Source organism: Rhea americana, unplaced genomic scaffold (genome assembly GCF_003343005.1).
Source record: "Rhea americana isolate MKP2758 unplaced genomic scaffold, rheAme1 scaffold_53, whole genome shotgun sequence".
Lineage (NCBI taxonomy): Eukaryota > Metazoa > Chordata > Aves > Rheiformes > Rheidae > Rhea > Rhea americana.
Genome location: NW_028186679.1, coordinates 1,509,954 through 1,528,385, shown reverse-complemented (window position 1 = coordinate 1,528,385; position 18,432 = coordinate 1,509,954). Strand labels below are relative to the sequence as shown.

General features: G+C 39.7%; 1 protein-coding gene across 1 annotated transcript in view; it reads right to left on the bottom strand.

Moving 5' to 3' along the window:
* ABI1 (abl interactor 1) overlaps positions 1-18,432 on the bottom strand; it is an 88,744-nt gene that overhangs the window by 67,342 nt on the left and 2,970 nt on the right. Inside the window, exons 2-3 of the mRNA XM_085318315.1 lie at positions 14,192-14,331; positions 13,879-13,902 (exon numbers count right to left, since the gene is read on the bottom strand). Of these exons, the coding sequence (XP_085174441.1) occupies positions 13,879-13,902; positions 14,192-14,331 (164 nt within the window). The remainder of the gene's footprint in view (positions 1-13,878; positions 13,903-14,191; positions 14,332-18,432) is intronic.

Sequence of the window (18,432 nt, the reverse complement as noted above, 5' to 3'; positions counted from 1 at the left end):
CTGAACATATGTATTGCCTACCCAAAGCCTTCTCTCCAGGGGACTGGCAGTCAATCCTTGCACTGATGGTGAAAAAAAAAAAAAAAAAAAAAAGGAACAGACTATCCAACACACCTTTCCCTGCACATAGCAGGGTCAAAAAGATGTATCAAAGTTCTTAATCATCTAAGGCACTGATTGTTGCAGGAGTACAAAGGAAGCTAAGATGGCGAGGCACACAGGGATGCTTAACCATTTACAACAGTTCTAAAACCTGAAATCCCTCATAGCACAGTAACATCCACAATTAAAAACAAGATGATGAGACTTTCAAGTCCGTTCACTCAATAGCAGTTTTTCTTATCTACTGAGGGGGAAATCCTCAAYAGAAACAGTCAGAGCAGCATCTCCAATTCAGCTCAACTGAACTTCCAGCAGCTACAAGAAAAAAAAGTACAYTGGTATGAAATAATACCTAGTCTGTTAAGTTTCTCCAAGATAAGATGAAGTACTCAGCTGCAGCAAATGCAGAAGAACTGGAGGAACTTGAATCTTTTCTCCCCAGGTGAACACCTTGCACAACAAAGCTGACATCTGCACAGGGCACCAGACGATAAAGTAATTGCCACCACAGCAACAGCCACATCACAAGCCACATACAGGCCACATGCAAGATCCCAGTATGTATCTCTTTAGAAACACTACTTTGACCCCCCAAAAAAAAGGACTGGTCAGCTATTCCATCTCAAAGGTCAAAGACACGTACCAAATTTTTCCTATTTAGCAGACATATAGAACAGTAGAAAACACTGCTTGATTTACAAACTCAGCTTCAGACAGGCCCTTCCCCMAAATCCTGTATATGCTACATAATCAGCTAGAAGCAAATCCTTCATTTCCATCAATAATATTCCCCTGACCAGTCCTGAATAGCCTTGATGGCAAATTAGCATTTCTATGGGCTGAGACCAATTTAGCCAATCTGCCTGTGTCCTTGTAGATTTTCTTTAGCTGAAAGCTTTTCATTCTGTTGATTAACTTTAAAATGAAGAGTCTTGATTTTTCTAATAGTTATCTCTTTTGAAGAAGGATAGAGGAAGAAAAATCTCTTCATTAAGGGGAGAAGTTCAATCCAAAATAGAATTTAAGTGACAAGCATATATTATACACACACACACGTTATATACACCATAATGGTCAAAATTTAGGAGTCTTTGATAGTAAGAAATGCAAGACGAATATGTACATTAACTAACATTAAAAAAGGTGTGCTAAATTTTCTCTGATATGGACTCATCAGATCCCAGCCCATTCTGGCCTGTATATACACAAGGGATTGTCTTTGAGGTCAAGCTTCTGGTAACTACCTCACTTTCATACATGTTTTTACTTCAACTCACTCCATAAGATGTAGCATCTGCAATACTCTGATGCAAGTTTAATGGGTCTGTAAAGGAAGATAGAAGTAGCTTAAAAAAATGATTATTTTACAGTAAATAACTCCCCCCCCCACCCACCCACCCCCCCAAAAAAACCCTAAGGAATTCCATTTTAATCCATGCCATGAACACTATAGCAAGAAACTAATCTATCCAATGGGAGAGCAATTCACAAAGCAATGTCGACTCTGACAGATGGAGCCTGGGAAGATATGTGCCAGCTGCTCTGTTAGCAGCATTTTCTGCCCAACACAGCAAATAGCGTTCATGTTGGCTCTGGACTAAACTATTCCCCTTATTAAAAAACAAAACCCTATATATATTGTTGAAAGCAAACTTTTCATTTCTCTTGCCAAATCCAACAGAGGAGATGTCACAGTAAACATACACATTGGCACAACACATTGTTAATATTTCAGTTATAGTCTGTGCACACAACGAAATAGCATGCAACGCTGAACTAAAACGACAGAAGCAGACGTGCCCACGTGTCATTTTCACACAAACCTCGCACATCCAATGAATAAGACTTCAAAAGGCTGCATATGCAGCAAGCCTAACAAATTTGGTCTACTGGGTCTTATTTTCTGTTTTACATAATTTAGACAACATAAGCTCCAGGGCAGAAACCGTATCTTCCAGTTCAGCAAAGCACTACACATTAGCATTTACAGTTGCTTCAAAACTCTTTCCTATTTGCTTGCAGTGTCTATGATTTACCTCATGACATCAGTTGATTACCCAAATTTCTTCAGAGCCAACAAAGTGACACTTGACTCTGGGGATACTACCCACAGTTTAAAATACTAATTCCATCCTCAGTTTACCAGACAAAAAAAGGAGCCCTTTGCACTTCTCCAGCAATTTTACTTCTTTAACACTAATCAAACCACCCAGCGCTTTGGAGCATATGAATGTTACAGCCTGCTAGATAACCGATAAYATGGGATTAAAGAACTTATGTTCCAAGAACTTTGATATCATTTGTTTCCTTATACACTGTCCTTGGAATATTGATCTTTCGTTTTCTGTTACTAATGGGGCTTGAAATTAAAATTGTTTTCTGTTTACTTTGCCTATGTTATAACATTACCCATAATTTTTAGCTCATCTAACAAGACAGGCTCACTAGTATGTTCAAGAACCAGAGAAGAGTAAGGTAGAGAACCATTCATTTTGTTTTTTTGTTTTGTTTTGTTTTGTTTTTGTGGGAGGGGGGAGGTGAGGGTAATAGGAGGAAGGAAAAGCTTTTATCAGTTTCATTAATATCTTCCTTTTCACATAGTGGTAGCAATGCAGAACCTAACTGGAGTGAATAATTAAGGACTGGGTGGGTTCTCAAGTCATGCAAGCCTTTGATCTGAGACAACTCAGAGCATCAGTTTTGGGGCAAAGCTCTCTGGCTCATACTGTATGAAAAATAAACATTTATCATAATAATAATGACAACAGTTTCTTCTCAGAATTTTATTTGCCTCTTCAGTTTGCTCTCAAAGAATGGAACTTGCACACTCAAAAGTTATCATTTGGTTTTGATAAATCAGACTGAAGGAGTAAGTCTAGACTATTACAGTAAATCTGTATCTGAAGACATGCAACGTGCTAAAATTCTATGTCCTTTTTATTAGTGAGCTGCCAACATTATCTCTCATTCCAGATCCTCTCCCCCTAGTCCTCCCCATCCTCCTTGCMGGCCTGGAGGCACACCAGACAGCACTGAGCAGGCAAGGTTAAAACCACATGGATTTAGCATAAAGGATCGAATTACAGTGTCACCTCACTTGACCGTGTTCAGGTATCACAGATTACATTTCAACACTGCTCTGACCCCATACAACAGGGTAGCCTCAGCTACTGTGAGACAGCTACGTATTAAAGATCAGTATCTGCAAAAGGGTTCATTCAAAAGCAAGCAGGCTCAAAGCTATGCTCTGCCAGGCAATGGCGTCCTCCGTATGCAAGGGATATCTCAAGACAGAAGGGATGGAAGGGGGAAGGAGGCATGGAAGTCATCAGCACACCTCTTAAACTCCAGCATGAATCTCAAGGCATTAAAACATAGAGCCAAGAATTATTCAGGCCTTCCAAAGTCCAGCAAACACAGACTGCAAAGATATTCTAATCCAGAGAGAGTTCCCTTGTTCGAGAGTCACTATTGACACTCAGCCTCCAAAACAGAAGCTATCCAGATAAGGATAGGCTTATCTGGAACAGTTAAGGCAGTTCCCAAACATCCAAGTATTTTGAAAGCAAAGAAGAAAATAGCGACCATTCAAGTGTGAACTTCTCACAACTAGTTCACAAAGCACTACTTTTTGAATGCAAAGTAATTTCACAAAATACTTTGAATTACTTTGTGAATGCATTGGAATGCATTATTGCTCACAAAGCACTACTTCGTAATGCTACGTTCTCAATTTAGGTTTTCTTTGATTTGAACAAATATCAAATCTAGTAGCCACGTAGTGCACACCTAACCATAATTAAAAATTCACTCATCTTTGTGGCCTACAAATATTTTTATATATTTAGTTCATATGCCTTATTATTTTCTTTTCCCCAAATGACCCAATTTCTGCTTCTCTTCTTTCTTAAAGAGACCATGTCTGAAAAACAAGGGATTTGACAGATTTGAGGTTTGTTTAAAAAAAAAAAAAAAAAAATCCAGCAAACTCTGAAGACTGCAATTTCTGCCCCTCCTATGAGGAGCCTGTGCTTGCCTGCATCCAGCCCTTTCCGCTAAGATGAGGACCAGGATGTCCCTGCCTCCAGCACTCTCACAGACTCCCCAGACTCAGTGAGCTAGGCACAGCTATCCCCTTGCCACCAGAGGAGACTTGGACAGGCAGGAAGCCTGAACTAGCTGTTTAGGTTTCTCTGTGCTTCCTAATGCATCCCATTTTTTTGTTTTGTTTTTNCTTTCTCAGATCTAGAGGTTCTTTACAGAATAAACATCTCTTAGTTACAATACTATAAAAATGAGAGTCTCCCTGGGATGGAATTACTGTAGATTGCTTAGAGCTTCAATGATCAATATATTCACTCCATCATGAGACCATCCCACAGCCTGTGCAGATCCCACAGCATTGGTACAACATGCCTGGCACCAGAACCCAGTGGATCTCTCAGCTTGACAGTAATTTTTTCCCCCTGTGAGGCATAGCCACATACAGCAAACAGGCTCTACAGGGATCTCATTGTAATAAAGTAGTGGACTGCAATAGGAGGACTGATTGCTTTTACAAGAACTGGCAGATAAGTGAAGAAAATCAACCTAGTTTCTGTTTCTATCCAGTCACATTAACAGTCACTAACATTGCTTAGGCTTTTGAGTACTCTTGGAGCTGACTGTATACTTTATTATCTGATGGAGCTTGTTAGCACATTACATCCAGCCTCCGCTTGAAGAATTATTTTTTTTTTATAATGTTAATATTTGAACCTATTGTTAGTAACATCATTGCAAAGAGCTTAAATAAAGAAGGTCATCCAAATACTGGGTATTTTCAACTGAAACAAGTAGGAATCTAGCTCCTCAAAAACAAAAAACAAACAAAAAAACTCAAGAGAATGGAGGAGAAAAGGAGAATGAGAGGAAAGGAAAGGAGAGTCAGTAATACACTATCACTTCTTCCCCCGCCCCGCTTCCGCCAACAGGTCAGAACAAAAAAAAGAAAAATAAATAAAATAAAATAAGGCAACATCTAAAGCTAGCAACACACAAAACTTATAGAAGACAAAAGATGACAGAAGGCAAGTTCTTTGATAGAAAATAAAGTGTCAAGTTCAGGGCTAACTGTTTATATATATTTTTACAAAAACGTATTATAGATAAATATTTTAGATATATATGCACACACACTTTGTTTTTTTCTTTTAAACAAAGCACTAGCTGGAGAGTAAGCTGCTGTGCTGCTAGTTAGCACAACACTAGTTCAAGYGAGGAAATCTTGCTAGCGACACTGCTGCAATGCCTCTGGCAGATACTATTACAATCAAATTTTCTAGTCCATTTTGAAGCCTCATTGGTGTTTTAATGCTGTTCATTCATATGATCTTTAAGACTGCTTCTCTTTCACGTGCAGAGTGAAGGGGAAAAGGGTGGCGTGAGGTAGATGTAAGAAATGTAGTCACATGAAACCCAACAATGTTTGTACTCCCATGTGCCCAGGTGCATCTGAACAGTCACATCCGCATTACTCCCAGCGCAGCATCCCCCCAAGCAATAAAACYACCCCATAACTACTCTAGATGAGCACTTGTAGCATGGCCACGAGGATAGCCTGCTACTATCTAATCAGCTTAACAGATGASTGGCCTTGTTACAGCCGCAGAGAAGCTCTGCTCAGAGAAGCCATCTTTTCATAAGGAGAACGTGCCAGCACATCCGTGCCTCCAGAGAAAGCTGGGCACCTTGTCGCCTGGCTTGCTAGAGCACCAGGGAGGACACAGCASTGGAGCAGCCCATGGGGGCAGGGCACCCTGGCATAGCCAACTGCTTTAAACTTGTGATGGCCTCTCCCCGCTGCGAGATGGGCAGAGGAAGGAGTCCAAGCAAACTGTGGGCCAATTAAATCCGCTGACACGGTTTAGCTACCATGGATAAGATTCTTACTAGGATGTAAACAGAAGCAAACAAGGCTGGGACTGGAATAACTACATTTTAGAAGCTTCACTTGAAATTGGTTAATTTAAAACAGCAAAAAGTGGCTTAGTCCATAGCAAAAAAAGTTATACCCTAAGAACATACTCTCAATTTCACTAAAGAACAAACAGTATTTATATGCTAATGAAATCCTTCATAAACAGGGGGACAAAAGAGAGAAAGCTTCTTATCAAGTACAGTGTAAACACTGAAGACATATCCAAAGCAAACCTGGAGAATGATCTTTTTACATCTCCTCTCCTAACTAGCTCTCGTAAGAGAAAGCATGATTTCCAGCTTCTCACTTTGTCATCTTTGAAAGGAAATAGGAAAAAAAAAAAATTCTATTCTAAACCACCACAGAAATTCATTTTCCTAATCACCAAAGGAGGATTTTCTTATCATCATGAAGGGTTGCATTTTCCACATCCATTATCCACAGCGATGATGTATTTTCCTTGTCTCAACTTCTGCAGTTTTTAGTTTGCATTTAGTCGCTTTCTGAGGATGTAAGAAGGTAAATGAGTATCTTTTGCTCATTATTTATAGTCTTCATTTGCATAATTCCTTCACAACTGCTCCATTAAACACCTCTTCTCCTCTGAGGCCAATTTTAAAGGGCTTCCTGCTTTATGACACTGACAGGTATGACTCACAGTATTCCCGCATTCACTTCCCCAGGCCTAGTGGAGTACTACTTACAACAGCCAGTAAGTATCCACTTCAGTTCATACTCCTCCCCTACCAATGGTGCTGCAGTAACCTCTAGCAGCAAGCTGTAAAAAAACTAAAGCTACTTCTCCAGCATTCAGCTACAGACAGCATGCAAAAATAAATTGTATTTGCGCTTATTGCTGTCCTTCTGCTACCATGTCACAGGGAGCATGACAGAGTGGCTGAACAGGGACATGAAGAGAAGGAAGGTTACAAACTCAGCTGGGGATAAACTGACTGGAGCTCTCAGAAAAGAAAAAAAAATAAAAATCTTGGGGGGTCCTGGTGGACAAGTTGACCATGAACCAGCAGTGTGCCTTTGCAGTAAAGAAGGTCAACAGCCTCCTAGGCTGCATTAAGCAAAGGGTTACCAGCAAGCCCAGAGAGGGGATCCTTGTCCTCTACTCAGCACTCATGAAACATCTGGAGCACTGGCTCCCCTCCTTGGCTCCCCAGTACAAGACAGACATAGACCTGCTGGAGCAAGTCTGGCAAAGTGTCACAAAGATGATTACAGACTCTTCTCAGTGGTGCCCAGTGACAGGATGAGAAACAACGGCCACAAATTGCAATGTAGAAAAGCTTAAGGGTTTTAATTGTAAGGGTGATCCAACACCGAACAAGGTTGCAAAGTCTCCATCCTTAGAGATGCCCAAAACCTGACTGGATACTGTTCAGAGCAACCTAATCTAGGTGATCCTACATTGAGCAGAGACTGGACTAGATTACCTCTAAAGGTGCCTTCCAACCTCAGTGATTCTGTGAGCTCTCCATCTTCCTGTGCCTTCAATCCTAACAGTAATTTACACATTTAAGAACCCCAAACTGCTTTTGAACCATACCCCACATCAGTGTCATTTGATGTTAGTAAGGCAGTAAGTTATTCAACATAGAGTATTCCTTATTAAATCTTAAATTCTTCCCATGCCTGAGAAACAAGCTTGAAGCCCCCATACCTTCCACATTCAGGACCAAACCCAACTTTTCTCTCCTCAGCTGAGTATCACACACAGAGCCATATGAAAATCAGCAGTAACTTTTCTACTTTGCTCAATCTTCAGGTACCATATACCTGCATCCTTGGCTTCCCTCCCCAGTAATCAAGTCTCTTTCATAATTACAACAAATGCCCCTCTCAACCTCCGAACACTCAATATTCACTGCACAAAACTGACAATTGCCAGAAGCAGATTTTATAGCTCTTGTTCATGGACAGTAGGTTTCAAAAGGAGCTTGTGCTAGAAAGCTTTCCACTGACTGTTATTCTTCTCCATCAGTTTAAAGGACAGATTGACAAAGAGGAATGAAATACACATCTAGAAATGACACAGCCACTATTCAAGCAATATAAGACTTCTCACTTTGTAAGAAGCATTGTATGATCCCAAGCTTCAACTACACCTATAGCAACAACAATTTTMTCCAGCTTTCAAGTGTAAAGACATCTTAGAAATTAGACGTAAATAATCTGTTGCCATYTAAGGCAACATAGGGCTCATAATGCCCTCAGACAAGTCTCAGGACTACTACAGCAACCAGATCATTTCAGTGCTGAGAGAACAGAATATGCTGCAGCTAGAAACACACCCACAGTATTTGAAGAGAGCCTTTCAGAGTCAAACACTTCCAAATCAGACATATTTTATCTAATGCAACTCTAACCCAGGAGTTTGCACTGCAGAAAGAACAGCTCTTCCCAGAGATTTAGAAATCTTGCAAGTCAGCCAGCATGTCAAAAGCCAAACAATCCCCAGACAGGTCTCCAAGGATCTTGCCAACATAAGTGCACTCATACATCATGGCCCTGGAGGCTACATTGTATAAAAAATCCTTCAGGATTAGGCTCAACCCTGTTTTGTCAATACACATGTATTAGCACATGGGTACAGAACACTATTTCCCCCGACAGCACTACCTCTTCCCTACTGCTAAGAGATTCAAAGCTCTCCAAGTAAAGCTTTATTAAGCTTTGACCCTCATTGGCCTCACACTAACAAAAGGATCATCTTCCTAAACAAGGCAGACTTCTCATAAAGGAAAAACCCAACTACATATATTTGAGAGGCCTCTTAAAGAGGTTTACTAGCAAAGAAAAACATCAGCGTCTCATTGCACACAGCATCCCCTTAGCTGTCTTCCGTTTTCTCTGTACCCTACTCTCATCACGATACCCCCAGGTGGTTATAGTCCTCATAGCCAAGGGCTTGGTCTCAGCTCTGGGCTGTTAAAGATAAACTGAAAGTCTTGGTAGCTGCTGATTTATGTGATGAACTATTATTCAAACCCATGGTACCAGAAACTACTTGTCTGAAAGACATCATGAAAAAAATAGCTGCATAATTTAAAATACAATTCAGTAAAATATGCAATTAAATAACAGATTAATTAAAATAAATAGGCAAGGGAAAAGAGGTTTTCAGATGAGATCTGAAATGAGACTGAAAGTCAACAAGGCATGTAGAGAGAGGAAGCCTCTTTTAGAGGCAGAAGCTATGATGAGAACCCTCTTGCATTAATGGAACAAAAGAGAAGGTTGACAGCATTTGGTGGCAGTAGAACAGCACAAATGAGACAATAGGTCTAGGAGATGGTCTGCAGCAAGCAGATAGGAGGCTTCAGCAAGGAGAAGAAAACCAGCAATTTCACACTGACATGACAAATCAGGAGAAGCACCTGGAAACAAAGAGAAGTGTTTTCATTTGTTTTATGTACATGAAAAGACAAGTCATGGCATGGTGTTCTGCAACTACTCAGACATTATTGCATTAGTCAGATGAAACTGCATGGACACTCTATTCTTGTCTATTTGTTTTCCCCTGATATTTTTACTTATCTTGCACTCCAGAAAATATAAAGTTGCTGCATGGAGACTACATTTCAAGTATAAAGTCCAATATGATGCTCAGCTGACAGTGGCTGTAGCAGAACAAGTATCAGTTGGCAGAGTCACTGACCCTATGATACAGAAAGGAGATCAGAGGATAAAACTGAAAATATGCAAATGGTGAAAGATTAGCTGGAGAGAGGTGGTGAAAAAAATCCACTTGCTTGATAGGTATAGCTTGGAAGAAATGTTATCTTGTGAAATACAGGCGTGAAAGAAGCCAGAAGAATCTCCACCTCAATTTTCTTACAAGGATACAAACAAAAATTGTTATGGCTTTAGTAAACAAGCCATTTTTATTGGAACTATTTATAATATTAGACCACCCAATAAGAACATTACAGTCAACTCTGAGGATGTCAGATCAGCATTTGTTTATCAAGTTTCTCCTGCCCAAGTACTTACAGGCCTCCCTGCTTTCTTACAAAAGTAATAGGACACAATATTTTACTCTGATCCGTCCCCAAGGTTTAAAATAAAATTAGAAAAAAATATATAGATTCTCTTATCCATGAGTTCTTTACCTGTTCATCACTATAGTATTAGTCTTTTCTAACAGCACATGAAGAAACACATTTGTTCTTCTGCTGGAGAAAGAGTATATATACTTGATTGTYTGGGGTTTTTTGGAGAGGGAGAAAAGAGACTGTTCCACAAATATAASTGCTATCTTAACATAAGAGGTACATTAACACAAGATAAACATATTCTGCATGCAAAAAGAAAGTAAGCAGCAGCTCTTCATTCTTGGAGAATGAATTTCATCCTGGTCCTAAGAAAGCTGTATCGTAGGGCAAGAGATACAACCTTTACCGTTCTTAGCAAATGTTCCACCATGCCAGAAAATGCAAGATGCCGTCTATCTTCTGTAACAGTTATAAAGTGACTTCATTACAGGAGAGGCCCAAACTGCAATAAGTTTTGATTTTCAGATCCCATTCCAGTTTGCCAAATCAGCTGATCTAGATTCTCAGACAAGAATATTATTAAAAAATAAAGTCCTCTTGTAAACAATCTTTTTCAGATTAAAACTAGTTTGTTTTGTCAGATTAGACACCAAGAAGCTGTTATTGACTACCAACTTCAACTCATGTTCATACAGAATGTTGATTTTATAAGTTGCATATTTAAACGCTGTGGTTACATTTTGTTCCTAGTTGAACTCATCTTGCAGGGGTTTTTTCCTCCTTTCTAAAGTATCTGTATCATAGTAACAAATCTACACTCTGTCAGGAAGCACTCTTACATTAACAGTTCCTGCTAACGGTATTAAGGGCTTGCATAAGCAATGAGTAATGTTGTTTGAATAAAATCAGAAAGAGGTGGCATTTACACCTTTACTAACCTGGGGGGAGAGAGGTAAGAGAAGAGGGGAGAAAAAAGTATGTGCTCCCTCTAATACCAAGAGGGGAACTTTCAAGCTCTGCTTTCATTTGCTGTATGATAAATGGATTCCTCAAAGAGACCAACTGTTTTAAGTGCTGTATCTTTTATTTCACTGCCTGGCACCAAGCAGACAAAATACTTGGCTGAGCCCCTAAAGCACAGTCAGCAGAGCCTGCTGACAGGCTAAGGGTGAAGGAAAGTCACCTGCTCTGATGGGGAACACACCACAACCTGTTCTCCACAGCACAGAGGTCTCAGCCTCCAGGGGCCCTGTGCAAGTCTGGAGCTGCACGGGGGTGTTTCTGCAATCCACAGACTGTCTGCAGCAGTTGCCCTACCAACAGGGCCAAGAAAAGGGAAGAACCGCAGTGAGGCACTATACTTATACAAAYTCAGCAGTTATTTCCCTTTTTCTAGGGGTGGAGGGAAAGGGAGGATCCTTGTGACCAAGCCCACTCATCTCTGTCCCTGAKGCCCAGACTGGCACGGAGCAGACAGGAAATTAAGTCAGGGGAATACCGTCCTCAGTAATACAAATACTAAGAGCAGGAATGCTGCACTTCGTAGTCAGCCTGCTTGGGTAATTTGGAACGAGTTTCAGCACTGAGTAACTGGGGACCCACAGGTCATTTCCAACTGGGTAACAACAAATAAAAACCACACCATGATCCTTTTGCCTAGAAGTTATTAATTAAGGACCCTCTCACCCCTCAAGGGGGCCCTGCTATATCCAAACTTTGCCTACACAGCTACTACCCTGCTGGTCTGCAGATAAACAAGATTTCAGTCATCAGAACTATCAAACACAGAGGGCTTTCATGAAGGAGAAAAGAGGAGTGGTATCTTCTAGTGCCTCTGCCTGGACAGTGATACCCATGAGCATTTAAAGAGAGACAGTATTGTGAGCATTATATAACACCAGAATTTTAGAGAACAACCTGAAAATTAGCATTTAAAGGTTCTATGAGAACAGATATGTAAAGCTTTTTAAAAGTACTTGGTACTAATGAGCTTAATGATAGTTTCAGATGCATGTTTTCCCAAAGGTTTCATTCCACTATCTCACCATATTTTTTAGAAAATGCAGTTGTTGCTATGCCACAGTACAACCAAGGCAATTTGAAAAAAATAAATAAATAAATTGGGGGGGGGGAGCTCAGAACAATTAGGTTCTGTTCCCAAATCTGACAGCACGTCCCCGTACGACCTTTCACTAGTCAGTTATAAACTCCATGCCTCCATTCGCATTTCTGTAAAATGAAGACAGTTCAACATACTAAAAGATGTTGGGAAGCAGCACAAGTTTTTTGTTTCAGGGTTTTTCTACTGCTAAACTTACACTGGTAGCTCAGATACTAACAGCAGCTCAGCCCTCAGAGGCGCAATGCTTCCTATTTGTTCGCAGGCTGCTCTTGTCTCCTTTACAGTGTGATCCACTTACAAGTCATCCTAAATGCATAGCTTCTCTACTTACTGCAAAAGTTGCTCACTGCAACAAGCTCCCCTAGATTTGGGAAGAACAAAATATTGGACACAACTCCCTCTTACACATCTCCCTCTCTTCACTCCAACAATTCCAAAAGCTGGGCCTAGCGAGCACAGCAAAGAGCAAGGATCATGCTTTAATATACATTGACAAGAAACCACCTGCAAACTTCTTCATTCATAGAATCACAGAATCGGTAAGGTTGGAAGGGACCTCTGGAGATCATCTAGTCCAACCCCCCTGCTCCAGCAGGGTCACCTAGAGCATGTTAGACAGGGTGGCATCCAGGCAAGCCTTGAAGATCTCCAGAGAAGGAGATTCCACCACCTCTCTGGGCAACCTGTCCCAGTGCTCCGTCACCCTCACAGGGAAGAAATTCCCCCTCATGGTCAGGTGGAACTTCCTGTGCTTCAGTTTCTGCCCATYRCCTCTTGTCCTGTCACAYGGGACAASTGAAAAGAGTTTGGCCCTGTCCCCTTGACACCCTCCCTTCAGGTACTTAGAGACATTGATAAGATCCCTCCTCAGTCTTCTCTTCCCCACGCTACAATTCCAACACATTTGTAAAAGGAAAGGAGTGGCAACACTTCTGTGGAAGAAGCAGCATCCACGTGTAACAGCTTAATACAGTCCACTCTGCCTCTTCCAATTACAGTACACCGTGCCAACAATCATCTGCTGAAGTACTAATGGGAAATGGAGTTGTAAAAGCAACTGACCTCTCACTAGCTTCTTAAACTGAATGCACAAAAAGAAATCAAATGAAACATTTCAAATTTGGACACGGAACTGCCATACTTTAAGATAAGCTTCCTGTATACGCCGTGTAATCAGTTGCCAATTCAGGGAAGTTGTACTATTGTCTTATTGCTGCTTTAGGGCTAAATATTTGGTTTATTTTCCAAAACACAGACAACTCAATGGCACAGAAGAAATACAAGTCTAAGCCATCAACTGAATCTGAAATGACCTTTTTWAAAAAAAATACAGAACAACCAATGCCTTTCATATTGATGGCAAATTTCTGCTTAACCTACTTTAAAAAAAAAGTTTGARGCATAAGCTAATGCCTTTCCTTAATAAAGGCAGAGTATGATTTATACCTATGAAGGACAGTAGATAGTTTATCCAYATTTTATCTGTTTGCTTTTAGTTCTGTAATTTTATAATACCAGAATATAATTTTGGTGATATGGAAAGTGGACTGGTTTAATTTGCTTTTTTCTGTAAAATGTTCCAAATAAAGCACTGAAATCAAAAATTCACTGTATTTACTCTCACAATACAAACTAATCTATCATGGACATAAAAGCATGCAAGTTCTCACAGCACATAAAAGACTTACATTAGTGACAGTAGGCAGTTTATCCTTTTAAAGCTGGTCATTTCCTGAATTAAAYGCTCTGAGTGAACTTCTCTGTACTAAACTAAGCTAAGCCATGTTCCATACTTCACGCAAATAGGTTGCGTGCCGCATCAGTTACCACCCCTCTAGAAAAAAAAAGAAAAACCAAATTACTTTCTTTTCAATATATACTATCTGTTGTAGGAGAGGTGCAGAATGTCGTAACTATCAAAGGGAGATTCCTCTGTCAGTACTTGAAAATTACACCAGGACTTGTGAAACTTCATATGCAGCATGCTCCTCAGCATCACACCATGAATTTTTCCATCAGCTGGAAAGACACTTTCAGTTTCCTATAGTAGTGGTCAAACTGGAGTCTGTTCCTGCTTTTGTCCATTCTATTCAGAACAGCTTGTTTAGTTGACTGTTTAGTTTCCATATACCACCTGGAAGCTACAGGAAGAAATAACACCACCATCAAACACAAATTTAAGCAATGCAGTGCTTACTTCCTTAAAACGTCTTTGACTCAATTTATTTTCCAAAACTGCTAATGCTACCCACTGGAGACCACCAAGATCACAATTTACACAAATGATTTGTATTCCGAGTTATTCATTTATAGAGTCTCACAGTCACATTAAAATCACATTTTAGCTAAAAAAATTAGTAATGAATCTTCCCAAGTGGTCTAGATGCAAACGATGCATTTGTCTAGGCATAAACAAGATCACAGGAGAAGGCCAATTTAAATAGTAGGGCAGAGCTGTAAGCAGTGTTTGATAGAAGAGGCATCTCTGTGCTACACCAGGCACCCTAAGTTGTTCAAAAGAAAGTCATCAGCACAGTCACATTGGAAACACTGGTTTCCTACGTCACTTAACTCTTCATAAGCTTACTGTAAATAAATTTATTAAAAACTACAATTAATTCAATCCAGCCTGGAAACTCACTGGTGGATTTCTCTAAAAGTCACTATTTTCAACTGAAGAGTCACAACTGGAATTGTGAATATTGTAACTCTACATGTTACTTCTGTACTACTATGCCGATAAAGTTTTCCTAGAGTTTGGGATACTGATGATAATGCAGTACCTCAGAAATTCTTCACGAGTACCTTCAGTTTTATGCTCTACCACTTCAGATATCCTTTCATCATTCCACACTCCCCAAAAGCAGTAGCCACAGATTTTATTTGGGGACAAGAGGATTTGGGAAAAGGCATAAGGCATTGGAAAGTATATTTGTATAGAACCTATGAAAAAGTTCCCGCTATTTCTAGTAGAAGATAATAATTGTGGGAAGAGGAGAGGTGGAACTATAAAGGCAGCCTACTTAAAAGCAAACGTCTACATTACTAAGACTGCAGAGTCATTCCAGTATTCTAAAGTGTGTCCTCTCCCCCTCCCCCGAAAAAAGAAAGAAAGAAGGAAAACGTAATTTCTCAGTGTTTTTTAAAAAATAAACTTATTTCCAGAGAGAAAACCATGCTGCCAGCTGAAGATTTAAGACTCAAAACCTGTTTTTCAAAACTGTTGAGAGTTTAAGTCTCTGATCTAAAAGAAAATAAGAATAATTTTCTACTCACCTGTACTCACTTTCTGCTCACTAAGCTTCTATCCAGAAACATAATATTTTAAACATAAATGTAAATTGAGTATATTGTTATAGTTATCTATACATTTTTTTTTCCTTTAGTCAAAGCCTAACTCCCCACGAACAGCATCACAACTTCCTTTTATTGCTGTTTCTGCACTTTGGTTTCCCTTCTCTTTTTTTCTGTCTCCTTTTGTCCCTCCTCCCCCTAAAACTGCCACCATACTGTAATTTCCTTTTAGCACTGTAGATCTTAAGAAATAAATAAATAAATAAACAAGAAGACCACACCACATAACTTACTTGCTCTGCTTCTCCCGGATTCTTTTTCCTTCCTATCAGATAAACCTTCTAGATAACAATGGTCTGGAGGGCAAATTGCGTTACTGCCTGGAATTCTAATTTATTTACCATTTGCCTTAGCAGAAACTGCTTTCCACTTTGCCAAGAACAGTGATTTTCAGCATGAAAGTTCAAATGCTCTTCTGTCATCTTTCATGAACATTTTAGCAAAAGGATGCTTACTGTCATGGAGGTGGGGGAAATTGTTGAGTTTTTTTATTATTATATTTATTAAAGGAATCCATAAAGACATTGAAGATAAATTTTCTTGGAAAATCTGGGAAGACTATTAACTTCACCAGAATTACTCCCAGTAGTTGAAGTAAAATCAGCAAAAGTGATAGAGAAGAAAAAAATAAAAAATAAAAAACACAAGATTCATATCTTTTCAGATACAAAAATATAGTGTGAATACAGCAAAATCTTTTTGGAGGAAGAAAAGGAACTGAACAGCTTAGTATTCATATGAAATGGAATTACATTTTTTGCTAAAGTGAACAAAGAATTCGAAAAAAACCTCTGTAATATCAAGAGTTTTGAGTAAAAAGTGTTACTATTATTATAAATTGTTAATACCAGCACACACAATAGTGAAACCTGTTCCATCCAGACATCATAACGCAGAGGTGACATGATAATAGTTTTTGTACTGAGGAGCACACAGTCCTTCCCATACAAAGAGAGCAAGTTATCCAGACTCGGAGCTATCCAGAGAGGCCAGCCTGAGTCAGTCAAATGCTGTAAGATAAATTATGATGCATGTGGTGCTTCTGAACTATTTTAACTCTCACTTAAGATATAGATTCTCTTTTGAGAGATTTTTTTTAAAAAAAATGCTCTCTGATACATTGACTATTAGTTACCAGTTCAGTTATATTAAATACAAACAATTCATGTTTTGTGTTGGTTAAGTCTCTTCCTCTTTCCTCCTTTCCCATCCCACACCACATACACTCCCAATCCTCATAACCCAGAATCCTGTGTCATATTGCCTAATCCTGCAGTGGCACCACCACAGCCACTGGAAGTCTAATCTGTTCAGGAGTCCAACTGGAGAGCAGATGGCATTGCACAAAGTGCTGATTTAAANAAAAAAAAAAAAAAAAAAAAAAAAAAAAAAAACACTCCACCAGACATTTAGAAAAATAGCTTTTATCGATAAATTTGCCATTTTTACCGAGTTGAGTTTGAACTGTGCACCATGCAAGTTAGGTATATATTCTTCAAAGCTGCTGCTTAACCTCTCGTTAGGAATTTTAGAACTTCAGCTTCCTTCCAAATAGGATAAACACAGCTGTACACAGATAAACCACACACTGTACCAATTCCATATCCAATTGACCTTGATATTGAGGTGAAAACAAGCTAGGGAAGAAAAAAATAAAAAGAAAAAACAACACACTCCTCACAAACAAACAGATTAGAACTAGCTTAAATATTTTTTGCTTATTTGAAAAAGAAAAGGTAAGTTTTTAGGGCCCTGAAGAAAATGATGTGACTGAAGATTCTCTGTAACTTTCTGACATAGGGAAAAAAAAAATCAGGAGACAGGTCACAACTTGTGCTGTAATTACTATACTCATGTATTTGTCATATTTCCCATGAGTAAAACCAAATGAACCTCGCCTCTTAGAAGCATTTATATCAGCAGCTTTTTTGGGGTGGAGCAAACAAGTCCAAAGAGTAAATACACATTAACTCTTATTGCCTCACATACCAAAATAAAAAGGGTCTTAAAAATATAGCTTTTTAATGCAGCTTCAAATCCAAATTATCAACATAAGCTCATGTTCCAAAAAAAAAAAAAATAAAATAAAAAAAAAAGATTTCAGTACAACTCATTACAGTTATTACAGCTGGTTTTCAAGTTTGCTGTTCCATTATTATTAAGAACAGTAAGCTTACCAGCAACAATGGATGCCAAAGATTATACGACTGTAATAATATGAATTAAGTACTCATTATAGGTAGTCTAGTATTACATTCAACAAGTTAGCCTTACAAGCTGTCTAGTAAGTAGTGTAATTTAATTGCTTTTTCTTTCATTTCTTTTTTTCTAGAGCAAAAATGTTTAATTTGAGCATCTCTTAGTAGTTTTGCGTCCACATCAGTACGCATACATATCCAGATTTACATCTCACCTTAAATGCTACAAAGCTAAGCCACCAGGAAATGAAATAAATCAAAGTGCACTTAAAGTAGCTTCACAAAAATAGACTTAAAGCAAGGCCAAGCAGCACTGGCAAGCTACAGTGAAAATAAATAAATAAAAATCTACACCGACTGCTGTAGACAAGCTGCAACCAATGGAGCCTCTTCCAGCAAGAGATACCCGGCCTAAAATTATTGTCATAGGATGCTGGAATCGCGAAGCCTCCCAGAGGCACCGATTGCCATTTTGAAACACCACATCGCGCTCGCGCACCAGCGCAGCCTCCTGCTCCACGAGCCGCTCGCTCCTTCTGGCCGCCCCAGCCGGCGGCGGCGCAAGGCGATTCCCGCGGCCGCGGCCCGCGCCTCGCTGCGGGACTTCCAGGGCGCACCCCGCGGACGGCGCCGCCGCGCGCGACGCCCCCACGCGCGCCCCCGCCCCAGGTGGGGACCCCGCGCGCCGAG